The sequence below is a fragment of the Anopheles aquasalis genome, chromosome Y (assembly GCF_943734665.1).
Source record: "Anopheles aquasalis chromosome Y, idAnoAquaMG_Q_19, whole genome shotgun sequence".
Taxonomy (NCBI): Eukaryota; Metazoa; Arthropoda; class Insecta; order Diptera; family Culicidae; genus Anopheles; species Anopheles aquasalis.
Window position 1 is genome coordinate 3,775,447 of NC_064879.1, and position 13,834 is coordinate 3,789,280.

General features: G+C 54.1%; 1 protein-coding gene across 3 annotated transcripts; it reads left to right on the plus strand.

The window, feature by feature from the left end:
- The first annotated feature begins 1,739 nt into the window (after positions 1-1,739).
- LOC126579880 (trithorax group protein osa-like) lies at positions 1,740-13,578 on the plus strand. 3 transcript variants are annotated; one of them, XM_050243576.1, is made up of 3 exons: positions 1,740-1,861; positions 7,827-8,895; positions 8,959-13,578. In XM_050243576.1, the coding sequence occupies exons 2-3, from the start codon at positions 8,044-8,046 to the stop codon at positions 12,130-12,132; spliced, it is 4,026 nt and encodes a 1,341-aa protein (XP_050099533.1). In that variant the 5' UTR covers positions 1,740-1,861; positions 7,827-8,043; the 3' UTR covers positions 12,133-13,578. The 3 variants fall into 3 exon arrangements, with proteins under 3 accessions (XP_050099533.1, XP_050099532.1, XP_050099531.1); XM_050243575.1 differs by having other exon boundaries at positions 1,748-2,596; XM_050243574.1 differs by having other exon boundaries at positions 1,748-2,590.
- Positions 13,579-13,834: the final 256 nt, after the last annotated feature.

Sequence of the window (13,834 nt, forward strand, 5' to 3'; positions counted from 1 at the left end):
AGAGAGAGAGAGAGAGAGAGAGAAGAGAAAAAAAGAGAATGTTAAGAGGGGGCGGAGGGCTCGCGGCTCGAAAGGCACGGAATGCATCTCTTCCGCCCAATTCGTTATGCGGCCTCTTCGGGGCGCGAGGGGGCCGGCGCCCGCCCAGATATACATGGCATGGTGGTGGGGTGGCATCGTCGGGCGGATCTGTACTCCACTTTGGGAACATTTGCCGGCCGCAGCAGCAAACGACCATTAAGGCGGCCAAGGCGGACGCCACCACCGCTAACCGTGCGCACACCCAGCGCAGCTGCACGGTTTTTATGTTGTTATGCTGGCTACAGCTACAGGACACACACGAGACGAGACCTGACGCCGTCCGTGTAACCGAGATGAACTGGCTGCCAAAAGGAGAGAGAGAGAGAGAGAGAGAGGCTGGGCACAGTGTGTCCACCGGGTGGACAAAACATCTGTACCGTCATCATTGTACCGGTACCGGTGTTGTACATTCTGCGCACGAAAAAAAAAACCCGCTTTTTCTACATCTCTACAAAATTGCACAATTTTTGGAGTCGCCAATTAAACTACTAGTGGTTAAACAGCCGATTTAATGTGCGAGAAACTTTAAAATACCTTGAACGGGAGTAGAAGGGAGGGAAATCAGGAGTTATTAAGTATATCCTTTTTACCCGCTCCTTCTCTCATGTAATGACATTTTTCAACCCCTGCTATCATGCATTTATTTTAAATTTTTTATTAGTTTTTTATCCTTTCTCTTATTTTGAATCGCACAGAGCTGTGCTACGGTTTTTTAGATACTAAGTTTCACTTCATTCAAAACCTTCTTTCTTCAAATTGATCTGCACCAAGGGTCTCGTTCGCAAAACGCGCTTTCGGGATTGTTGTAGAAAATTCTTCTTTCTCTTTTCGGCACGTAGCAGCCGTAGGCACCACTCTCTCGATTGGCCTCTTCCATCCTTGGATATTTAACTCGGTTTATTATGAACCTTTTTTTTTTTTTTTTGTTAAAAAAAGGCCTTGTCTAGCTAACATTCGGTTTTGCCATGAAAAAAATATTGAATTTCTTTTCAATCAAAATATCTCTTCGATCGCATATTCGCGCTTATTGATAGCGCACGATATTCGGTTGTTAGTGATGATTGCGTGGATCCTGTTACTACTACCAATTAACAAATACTTTAGATTTTTACACCCCAAAAAAAAACAACAACAGTTCATTCATCGTTAGTTCACTGGACACTGGACTTGCTGCTTTGTACTTTTGTCGATACGATGGCTTGCAAGACACAAACTCCTGCGATGTCCTTAGTAGGGCGCCCAGGTCGCTTATAAGACTGTCGTGATATTGTTGATTTTAGTTTTTTTTTTTTACATATATAATGACGGCTCATGTGTAGAAGAAGAAAAAGAACACTAACAGAACAAAACGTGGCGTAAGTCATTTCCTTCTCTACGCATGATATTGTTGTTGATGCCTCCTTATATCCTTTTTTGGTTATCTTTTTTTGTCGATAGTCGGCACCGCGGCGGACCCAGTGTGCACGGAAAGCACCCTTGTGTACGTGCAGCATCATCCGAGCACACACACCCAGAGATGGGCGAGAAGGAGGCGACCACGCACCACGACCACGGGGTTGAGAGAGATTATGCCGCCGTTGTCGTCGTCGTCGTCGTCGTCGTCGCCGAGCGCGCACGCATTTCGGGTTCAGTTCGCATACATCTTCCTGCGCGGTCGGGTGGGAGTCCACGAGCATCACGAGTGAGAGAGAGACTGAAAGCAGAAGAAGAAAAAGAAGAAGAAGAGAGAAAGAGAGAGAGAGAGAGAGCAAGGGCACGAGATCGGGCGTCTACAGAAGAGGTTCGTGAACGCGCGCGCGCGCGCGCAAAAGAGAAAGGGTGATCCGTTGTTGTTGTTGTTGTCGCCGCCACCGCTGCTGCCTTGTTGTGTGTTGTGGCCGTGCGGTTTGGTTTGCGGCAAGCAGCAGGATCGAGTCGAGATTTGTCTCGGTCGCGCGTCGTGCACCGCCGGTACCCTTTTGGCGGCTTAAAAGCGTCCGTGCGCCCGTGCGTGCGTGCGTGCTCTGTGTTTGTGCACGATCGACCCGTAGTGAGTGGGTTCAACTTCCAGTTCCGCGTCTGTTTTCCTCGTCCTCGGTGCGATTGTGCGAGCGAGCGAGCGAGCAAGTGTCATAAAGGGGAAGCAGCAGTAGCAGCGCGCAGCCACCGTCAACCCCATTGTGTCCCGCATTGTGTGCCGCCTGACCAGCAGACGACGGACAGCGAACAGCAGCATCATCGGAGTGTATAGCAGCCACCACGGCAGAGAGCAACAAAGGGGGGAGGGTGGATCGCATTCCAGAACGGACGCGGACACGAGATACTCGCCTTCCCGTCTCCGTTGTGTCTCTCTCATTCTCTCTCTCTCTCTCTCTCCCTTTCGCTCAGCATCCCGAGAACGCTACTGTCGATCCTGACAGTTCAGAGGGAGAGAGAGAGAGAGAGAGAGAGTGAGAGTGAGAGAGTACGAGCGAGCGAGCGAGATGCTGCGGCGAGCCACGACGGCTGCTGCTGCACACCAATGAATGGGGTAATGGTAAATGTTTTTTTTTTTTTTTAAATTTGATCAATTTGTTGTTGTTTTCCACAGCCTTATCTGTCATCCACTCAACTCAATCGTCTGCCCCCTCACCCTACTCTCAACCTGCCGGCTTGTCATTGGCTTCAACGCCTGACCATGTGGGGAACACAGAAGCTTTGCTGAATCAGCAGCGCACCGGGCGCCAAGCCAATCGGTCGCCGGTGTGCGTCTCTCTCTCTTGCTCTCTCCAGGCGGCGCTCTCCGAACTAGCGCGCCTCGACCTCGATGAACCTCAGCCGATGAAAAACTCGTTTCCGGCAAAAAGGGGGGGGGGGGGGCTTGCTCGCCAAGCGAGCCAAATTCCGCACAATCAAAAATCGAAAGAAGAGCGAACACGAGCAGCAGCCACGCGAATTCGCGACGCGCCATCAACCTCGACGGCCAGCAGCAAACGCGTTCTAGAAAGCGCGACGAACGAGAAGAGCACAGCCAGCCAGCCAGCCAGTCAGCTTTTGTTGCTGAGCAGCAGAGAATTACGCACTAGTGACTTCTGCTGCTGCTGCTTCTCGGATTTTATGGATGTCATATGAATGGTGTGCCGCGCCTGTATGTGTGCTTTATGATGGTTGCGCGCACGCCTGTGTGTGCGTCCGCTTAGGTGGTTGAACGGTACCACCGTCTCTGCTCTTGGCTTCTTAGCCCCATAAAGGTTGCTGCTGCTGCTGGTTGATGGTCCCCCTTTCCTTAACTGTCCCTATCAGCAGCAGCAGTAGCAGCAGCAGCAGCAGCAGCAGCAGCAGCAGCAGCAGCAGCAGCAGCAGCAGCAGCAGCAGCAGCAGCAGTAGCAGTGAGGCCACGGCCGCATTTTGCTTCGAGTTGCTTTCGAGAGCTGCTCGTGATGTGCCGTATGTGTTTTTTTTTTGTTGTTTTGTCTACGCGCGTGTGCTTCGCGTGAGTCGCGAGATGTCACGGCTCGTGGACACGCAGAGCCCCCCCCCCCCTCCCAAAAGGAAGATGCGCGTCCGCGATCATTTAGGGCATGTGCGTCTCACACCTCCCGGCGTGACCGTCGGTCTTCGGTCGTCTCGTCGACCTACTCTCCTGCTCAACGTTTTTTTTTTTTTTTTTTTGTGAGACCCACCCCAAAACCCACCGCACGATCGATCGCTTGCTGGTGCTGCTGGTGGTGTCGTAAGAGATCCTCAGCCCCCCGCTACCACCCTGCACTCTCCTTTTAAGCTGATTGATCTGGATGGACGGTTTTTTGGGGTGAAAGGATCGACCGTCGCGGGACCCCCGATTCGGCACACCGACACCGACCAGGAATGTTCGAATCGAAGCATCATAATTGCGAGCTCGCACACATACCATTGATCGACAGGAGAGAGAGAGAGAATGAGAGAGTATTCCCGTTCCTTTCCAGTGGCATTGCGGCACGCGGCCACAGGTACAAAGAAAAGACAGGCCAGCTGTGCCGGACGGAGCACTTTTGTGTGTCCTTGTGGTGGCATGTGTGTGTGTGTGTGTGCGTGTTGGCCACGACAAGCCAGGCGACAAATGTTGTCCAGTTGCGGAATGTGGCGAGAAGAGGATGCACAGCAAGTGTGCATCGTTGTTGGACCGTACCCCTGGACTGGGCCAGGATCCAGTATTCGGCAAATTCGGGGGTTTGGATCTTTGTTTGGCCATATTATTTTTGAAATCGTCCTGCAAACGGGAAGGAAAGGACTATTTTCCATAAGTAAGTTTCTGATCGAGCTACATTAATGCACGAATTTTTGTTTGAAAGGTGCATCTTTTAGGCACTTTCATTCCAAATTTCATGGCATTTGGTCCACCGGAAGCAAAGCTATGGCGCCTAGAGTGACAGTATGTTTGTGGGAGGTCGGTAGCAAGCCTTCTGAACGGCCAAAATGTCAGCATAACGTTTCCGTTTCATCCACAAATGAAGTTTACTGAATACTTAAGTAGCCCCAGGCTACCAGATCAAGTGATTACGGGGCCGGATTGTTCGATAAAATACAGCTGCTTTTTTTTTTTGTCAAAAAACAGTGTTGAGCGTGGATCGTGGATGTGACTGCGCATTATGGGCGCAACAACCGCCAACTCCCTTCTGTACAACGAATACGACGTAATAAGATGCATGAAACACCTCAAAACATCAAGATAATATTAGGCAGTAACCGTTTGGCTCGGTCATTTGCTTTTAATTTAAGGAAATTCCGCACTCACTCGATGCTTCCTGGCGTAATCGTACGAACGTCGAGGCCTTCACGAGCCGGGTTTTGAAACGCGTATACTACTCATAAACTTTGCCACTGGATAGACAATCATCACCACCAACTTATTGCATCAATTCGGTGAATGTTTCTATCGCGTTTAAAAGCTAATCTTGATGGTGGATTTTTAGCCGTTCAGATTGCTTGCTACCGACCAGCCACTAATATACTGTCACTTTAGTCGCCATAACTTTGCTACCAATCGACCAAATGCCATGAAATTTTGACTGAAAGTCCCTAGAGGATGCACCTTTCAAACAAAAATATCTACATTAAGATAGCGCCACCAGAAACTTTCCTATGCGAAAAAGTCCTGTTTACTTTGCGACAGACCATGTAGAAGTCGAACGGATCAGTTCATCTTTTGGAGCTGATCCGAGCAACGCCGGTGGTACTTAGGTTGCTTATCTTGGAGACTTGCGCTCTTTCTCTCTCTCTCTCTCTCTCTCTCTCTCTCTCTGTCTCTCTCCCCGGAGCTCACCTGTTCACTGTTGTTCTTTGTGCGATCAGCCGGGGTCCGCGCGGTTCTCGAACCGATATCCTCTCGTTCCTCCACCCCGCCCGGGTTCAATGCCCAAATGCATGTGTTCAATCGCGCTAAAACCCCATTCAATTGCGCTTCGTCACCCCTGACGTCAGTCACTAGCGCAGACATGCATACAGACACGCGGACACGCGGACACCGGAACGCAGGACTGGGCAGTGAGTCATATTAGTAAGGCACAAGCACCCCCCCCCCCCACCAACACAATTCTACCGCTACTTTAAGTCTCTGATGCCAAGTCAGCAGCCGAGAGAAGATGCAGAACAATGCAGAGAGAGAGAGAGAGAGAGAGAGAGAGAGAGAGAAGAAGAAGAAAAAGGGAAGAAGTAGAGAAGCCATTCCTAACGGCAAATAATAAGGATCAGTGTCGGAGGAGCTCGCGGGAAGGATCCACAATCCAGCCGCCCAAAAACTGTCACCCCAGGGTGGGGGGGGGAAGGGGGTGAGGGTGAAGCGTGAGGGTGCGTAAGGAAAATTTAAATAATTACCCTGCGCGCACGGGAAGGCCGTACGGACCGTGAAGGGACCGGGGGGAGGGGGGCTGGGGGATGAAAAAAAAAACCAACAAGGGGTTACTGTACTCTTGCAGAGGATGTGCACATTGGGAAGGGGAGCTGGGAGGGGTAGGGGGGGGGGGGGGTGGGATAAGGGTAGCAGCAGCAAGCAGCCACCCTTTTTTTCTTTTTCTTTTTTTTAATCCCTTCTCGCCCGTGACACGACGCCGGCGATCCAAAGGATTCACAAAGCAATAGTGAGAGCTGTGTGTGCGGTGTGTTTGTGTGCCTGTGTGAGAGAGAGAGAGAGAGAGAGAGAGAGAATGAATTGAAGGGTGGAAATGGTGCGGGTGGTGGGAAGTGGGCGGTAAAGGCGGCGAAGGTAATAAATAGATGAATTCGCTGTTCGGCGCGCGTTGAAAGGGGGGAGACTCGCGTAAAGAATGTCCACACACATATGCGCGCGTGCTTGCTGCTGCTGCTGCTGGCTGGGGTGGTTTGCGGGGGTGCATTTTTGCTCCTCTCGTTTCTTTGCATTTTTTCTCTCTCTCTCTCTCTCTCTCTCTCTCTCTCGTTCTCGTTTCTTTCTTTTCTGCTGCAGCTGCTGTGGAGTCCTTTTCACGATTTTCGTAAAGAGAGAGAGAGAGAGAGAGAGAGAGAGAGAAAAAAAAGCGGATGCATACAACGTTACCACACGCCGACATGTGCCGTTGTCGTCGCATGTCGTCTGTATGCGTCAGGCTGCACTTCTCTTTTGCACTTCTTTCGCGCTGCACTCGCACTGCACTCCCAGCGAAGGGACGCTCAAACGGGGTGGGCGACGTAATGTGAGAGATGTGTGAGACCGGGGGGGGGGGGGGGGGGAATGGAGAGTGCGTGGCGGAATGGGAAGGGGTTTTATGCAGAAGGATGTGATGTGGAACAAAAGGAATAAGAAAAAGATAAACATGCCGCGAAAGGGGAAAGGTGGGGGGGGGGGTGGAGGTTGCGGAATGCATCCGCTTCCCGCCGCACCAACGCGCACAAATCCCCAGTCCTCCCCCCCCTCCCCCCCACCTTTCCCCTCCTCTCCTAATTGGCTTTTGATATTTTTCCGGTTTGTTTTATATTTTCCCCTCGGTTTTTCGTTTCGGTTTTTGTGTTGTGATCTTCCGAAACCACTCCGAGGGGGTAGGGGGGGGGGGGCGGTTTCTTGTATTTGCGCCCAGTATTCCCGGTCACCAGGATAAGGGGTGTACCGGAGGGGATATTGGGGGGGGGGGGGGGGGAGCACGAAGCACGACGATGCACTTCGTGGTATTTGTCTCCCTCTCTCTCTCGCGCGCGCGCGCGCCCCCCGCCGCTGCTGCTGCTTCTCTTCATTGGTTTGCATTTTTGGTCGGTTCAATTGGCAGGTTTCTTCTTTTACGACAAAAAAAAAAAAAAGAAAGAAAGAAATCGCTCCCTCCCTTCCATCCCATCGCAAATCCTTTTTTACGCTTGTGTGCATGCGTGTGCGGTGCTCTACTGCTGCTGCTGGTGCAACTTCTGCCCGCATGGCATCATCGAAAAACACTCTCCCCCCCCCCCCCCCGTGCTTGCCGACAAGATGGATTTGCTGAAGAATTGGTGGATTGGCGGGGAGAGGGAGTTTGCCGGAAGAGCAGTACCACATCAAGACAGCGACAGCCGGCACCGTCATCGACACCGTATCCTTTCCACCCCCCCCCCCCCCTCCCACCACTACCACCCACCAGAACTAACGTTTTTTTTCTTTTCGTTTTTCCCCTGTTTCTGCCCTTTTATGCTGCCGCTTCTTGAACTTTGCCGGCGATCCTCGCAAACCAATCGCATTGCACCCATTTCCCGACGGTGACACACCGATGGTAACAACAACAACAACAACAACAAACCTTGCGGTGGTATGTGCGGTGGTCTAATACAAGCAGCCGGTTGCAGCTCCTGAGTAGAAGCAGTGGTCTCTCGCTGGTGGTTGGTGGGCACCGGCGTGAATAGCACCGGGGCAACCCAGCCCCACAAACCCCACTTCACCCAGTGAGAGAGAGCGCGCGCGCGCGCAGCCTCATACGCCACCGAAAAAAAAAAACGAAGAAAGAAAAAAAAACCGTCCAGGAACACAAGAGGGCATGATAATGTTACTGCAAAATGAAGCGCACTCCATTGGGAGGTCATATGGCCTCTCAGCACCGGCACCAGCACCAGGTCTACCACCAGCACCACCAGCAGCAGCAGTATTACCAGTTCCAGCACGAGCAAGACATACGAAGGAAGCTCGAACCGTCGTCACCACAGCAGGAAGCAGCCAAGCATCAAGCATCATCGCCAACACCACAGTCGTGTGCCAATGTGAACTGTAGTAGAATCAGCAGCACCAGCAGCACTAGCAGCACTAGCAGCAGCAGCAGCAGCAGCAGAAGTAGAAGCAGCATTAGCAGCAATAAACCCTCATCGCCATCATCAATCTACTCGTCCACATCGTCAGTATCGTCATCATCTACATCATCATCGGGACCGGAAGGAGCAGTATCCAGCACCGGCATGCATCGGCACCGGAAGAAGGATCGACTCGATCGGGCTGCTGCAGCAGCAGCAGCAGCAGCAGCAGCATCGGCATCAGTGCCACCCACACTACCGAAGTACATGTACTCCGGGTCGACCACCAGCCCGCCCCTCACACCAATCTCCAACGAGAACCTCTATCAACCGTGCTTCGGTGCACCGCCTGCCGTCCGGGAGCAATCGGAACCACCGGTGCCACCGCTGACCTCTGATGGTGGCTGCTGTCAGGTGATGCCAACGCAGCAGCAGCAGCACCAGCAACACCATCGGATGCACATCCTGGCACCGAGCACCCTTACCCCACCCGGTTGCTATCCCGAGGCCGATCCGGACAGCATCGAGGTGTACCGGGACCAGCAGCAACAGCAGCAGCAGCAGCAGCAGCAACCGAATCCGGATCTGCACGCAGTGGACGATCGACTCGTTCCCCGGCATCTGGTAAGTATCGTCCTTTCCCCTTCTGCTTCGCCTTGGCAAACACCTCTAATCGACGCATTTCAGCATTTCAGCAAATGGAGCGGTGGAAACCCCACCGGGCCCCACGGGCCCCATGGGCCCCACCAGCCCCCGGGGCCGGTGAATGCCCTGGGCAGTGCGGGACATTCGCAATCGGCCGAGTACTCGTACGCCTACTGCGAACCAATACTGCTGCAGCGACCGGTTCCGGCGAGCACGCACGGTCAGCCCCAGGACGGGACACTGCTGGAGACGGTTGGTGATGGTGGGACGGGGGTAGTGCAACCCCCGGGTGCCCATTCCCCACCACCGCCGTCCCTTTCCTCGTCGGGCTCATCGTACTGTGTGCCAATGTACGCACAGCAGCAGCAGCAGCAGCAATTGCGACGAACCACTACAACGCACCACCATCAGCAACCACCGTTGCCTTCACTGAAAACAGGTGGACTGCCACCGAGCACCATCTTTCATCATGGCCTGCGGCCACACCAGCAGCAAGGGTACCACCATCCCGCCAGTGCACAACACATGACGACGCATCACCACCATCACCATCACCATCACAACTACACGCTACCGGCTGGTGGTGGTGCTGGTGGCAGCAGCAAACCGGCACTGACCGGCGGTGGCGCATCGACGACCACGACGACCGGTTCATTGCGTGCCTTATTTACCAACATCTTCCGAAAGTCATCCTCATCAGCAAACACCACCACCAGCAGCAGCAGCAGCAGCAGCAGGGCCCCGTGCCCGCTGAGCGATCCAATGATGGGAACTGGTGCGGGCAGCACACTCGGTCCGCTTCCGCTGATGCCGTTTACGGCGGCCCGGCCCGGTTGCAGCGATCCAACGATCCTGGGGCCAACGACCGAGCGCCACTCGTTCACCACCTGCTACGGTACGAAGGAGAACATCTACGAGGACATTGGCGCGTCGCAGGTCACTGGTCCACCGTCGGGCGCGGCGCGGTGCGGTAAACCGCCACCACCACCTTCCCTTTCCTCGTCGGTCGTCGGTGGCCCGTCCGCAATCGTTCACTCGCCGACCAGTGCACCGCCCCAGCCCGGCCCCCCCACCGATACACCATCCGAGCCGATCCAGGACGTGGAACCCCGAGGAGGGAACGCCGGGGAACCGTTGGGGGTGGCCCCAGGCAGTGAAGCGCCGGATGCCGGAGCGAATGAACCAACGACCATGGGCACGGGCACTACGGCAGGCCTGTTCAATCTGTCCGCCGAATGGCGCCAGGTGCAGCTGCAGCATGAGCGGATCATCGGCGAGCTGAACCTGTCGGTCGAGCGGCTCATCATGCCGTCGTACGACGAGCACCAGCACCAGCACCAGCAGCATCCCGGGGACGGGGACGGTGCTGCCGGTGGACGGATCCATCTCGGCGATGTCCTGATCCATGCCCCGCCCGGTGGCACGGGGCCCTGCACCAGCCTTGGCGCGTACTGTGGTGCGCCCGCGGGCTCCTCCTCCTACCTAACCGAACCGGCCGGTGATCAGCCGGTGGAGGGTAAAACGGGGCTACCACCAGGTCCGCTCGCCCTCCTGGCTGGCTCGATGAACCACCATTCTCGAAGACGCCACGGAGGAGGAGGAGGAGGAGGTACGCATGTGATGCAGCTGTCGATCGCCACCGGCGCCGGCGCCGGTGCCGCTTCTTCGCCCCTACAGCCAACGGAGCGCCACTCGCCCACGATCTCGTACGGCAAGTCGTACGGCGATGTGGACAGTGGGATTAGCAGTAGCAGCACCAGCGGTACCAGCTACTCCAGCAGCATCCTCTACCGAAGCATCACCAACTATCACACCGGTGGCGGTGTTGGGCCGGCAAACAAACCAGATCCGGGACATCACCACCAGCAGCAGCAGCAGCAGCAGCAGCAGCAGTCGCAGAGCGGTCGGAAGCCGATCTTGTTTGGCCTGCGGACACCCGGTGGCGGTGGCGGTGGCAGTGTTGGACTATTCACTTCCCCTTCCTCGTCCACCTCGTTGTCGATGGCCGCAATGTTGTCCCGGAGTACCGGGGGTGGTGGAGGTGGGCGCGCTACCAGCTCCATCGGTGCGAGCTGTCGCACCAGCGTAACCGCGACGACAACGAGCCCTGTTCGGAGTGTCACCAACGCACCGGATCCACCGCCACCACCAGATGATGATGGGGACGAGTTGCTGGGTGGTGGCAGTAGAAGGTGCTCCGATACGTGCTGCACCGGCGACGTGTGCGATCTGCAGTCCCCACATCCACCACTGCACCACCATCCGTTGTATGCGTTGCATGCGCCGCCGGTAGAACGGTGCAACCTCGACACACGGCTACTACCGGCTACCACGTTCCACCAGCACCATACCGCCAGTACCCGTCATCGTACGCTCGCCACCTGCTGCTTCTTTGCTGAGAGCACCAACCACCAGCAGCAGCGCCAGGTGCGTGGTACGTGCGCCGCCGCCGCTCCGATGAGTTGCGCCGGACTCGAACCCTTTGGCACTAGCGGTGGCACCAACACCACTGCAACGGGAACTGGCAACTTCTGGAATCGGTTCCGTAAGCTGCGCCAGACGGCAACCGGACTGTTCGGTAACGCCGCCAGCAGCAGCAGCAGCGGCAGCGGCGAGCTCAGCAACGTTGGCACTGCGGACGAGCGGTTCGAAGTCGTGGAAGACGAACGTCACCACCACCGCCATCAGCATCGGTTGGCGTCAGCGTGGGCGCCACTGAGAGCGCCACTGAGGGTACAACAGCAGTATCAGCATCTCCATCCCCAGCAGCAGCAGCAGCAGCAGCAGCAGTACCATCATCAGCACTACCATCACCTTTCGCTTCCATCGCAGCAACAGCAACAACAACAACAACTGCAGGAGCAACAACAGCACGAACACGACGCTCACCAGTTCATCAGCAGTACCGCGCCAAGTGTGCAGCCGATTGTCTCGCTCGACGATGGTGTGATGACGACTTCCAGCACGGCACTAAACGTCGTCGAGCAGCAGCAGCAGCAGCCGGCACAGCAACGGATTCAAAGTGCTGCTGCTTCGACTGCGTCTGCCGCCGGTGGGGAACAGCAGCCGCTCCGTTCGCGCTCACCCTCGTCATCCCGTTCGTCGTCGTCACCGTCGACGATTACCTCGGCCTCGGCGACACCTTCGTCGCCCTCGTCACCGGTTTCGTCGTCCTCTTCTGCGGCCAAGATGAGCGGCCGGCCAGCGAACGCCTGACGATGACGATGACGATGAGGATAGTTTGGCGGCTAGCGATCGTACAGTGTCGATCCGGAATTTCCCTTTTACGAATCCCTTTCATGAGTGCCAACAATATTACATCTTTCCAACTCTCTGTCTCTCTCACCCTGGTTATAAGATAGGACAGTACACAGTGCACAAAGAAAAAGGAAGCAAGGTGCGAGCAGGCCCAGACCCAGCGAAGGCAAACCGGGAATGCGTATGAGATGCAGGGCTGTCGTTTCGTTTTAAGATTTTTTCTTATATTTATACACCCATATAAGTATATATATATATATATAGAGCGTTAGGCGCAGTCTTTCAATGTTATTCTGCGGAGAGAATGAGAGAGAGAGAGAGAGGAAAACGAGTTCAAAACGACACTGCTCTGCCCATAATATGCGCCCCCCCCCCCCTCCGCTGCGAGCAGGAGGAAAACAGGAGAATTTATTTAGAGCCTAGTAGAGATTTAGAGGAGTATGATGTCCGTTTAGTGGTAGGAGTTTTTTCTAGAAATAATGAGGTAGGTAAAAATAGAAGAACAAACACGATTACTGTGATCTGGCGCAGCGTTTCAAGAGTAACGATTAATATTATCTTTATTATTATTATTATTATTATTATTCTTATTCTTATTATTACTAATATTATTATCCTTGTGGATGTAGGAGTAGTAACGATAGGAATGGAAAGGACAAATGAGTAGCAATTATCTAGAAACCTACAGTGATACGAAGGACAGATTGGGGCCAGCTGGGCAAGCAACGGCACACGCAACCATTCACGGAATATCATTCTCGTACCCTTCTCCTGTCTTAGAGACCATCATCGCTGAAATGTAGCGACCGGCTAACCGGCCACAAGTGTCGAGAGAGAGAGCATGTAGCATGAGCACAGTACAGTTAACAGTGGGAACGAAGATGTGGTTAGAAATACAGGGACAAACCCTCCCCCTTTCCGTCCTTCCCCCATTTCCCTTTACACGTTTTACGGATTTTAGTGAATGGTCCCACCAAATTGGCATGCCAATCGCACTCCGCGCCAAGCAGCGTTCAGTCATATTGTCGCGACAACGAGAGTAGAGACGTCCGTGGGTTGCCGTTAAAAGCATTCTGCCCTTGCTGCCAGCCTCGTCTAGTAAAGAGTAGGGATGTGGACGAGTGCGGGACGGAGGACGGCGTCCTCGACGGCGGACGCGGATCCGATTAGCGCATAGTATTTAAGCCAATTGTGCGGGAGCAAGAAAATAAACATTTAAGACATGCGTGCGATACAATTATACAACCAGCAAAACTGGACCCCTGTACAGCGTTTCAATTGAGCGATAATCTCTCCAGCACTGCCTATCCACAGTAGTGATGGGGCCAAACAAAGGCCTCAGCCCGGCGATCGATTCGTGGAATGCTGTGGAATTCATTCACCGTGACCTTGGTTCTACTAAACAACGAGTGTTGTGGGATGTTGCAGCAAAAAGGCTCACAATTTTCACGGTCAATAAATACGATTGCCAAAACAGAAAAGGCCCTAACTACACTGTAATGTATAAAACAAAAGCGCAAATGGCGAATGGCTATACCAAAGCAGATAAGAAAACAGTCACAGTGCTGCGCCGAATTGCGCCGCTCCAACGCCTCCCCCTCAAGTCTCAATTGAACTGTGAAGCGCCCAAACCTGTGGGTAGGCTGACCTTGGCTCATGG

Bases quoted from the DNA above. Each gene is read 5' to 3' on its own strand.
- LOC126579880 (XM_050243576.1), top strand. From the start codon at position 8,044: ATGAAGCGCACTCCATTGGGAGGTCATATGGCCTCTCAGCACCGGCAC. The intron at 8,896-8,958 runs GTAAGTATCGTC...GACGCATTTCAG, and splicing joins GACTCGTTCCCCGGCATCTG to CATTTCAGCAAATGGAGCGG.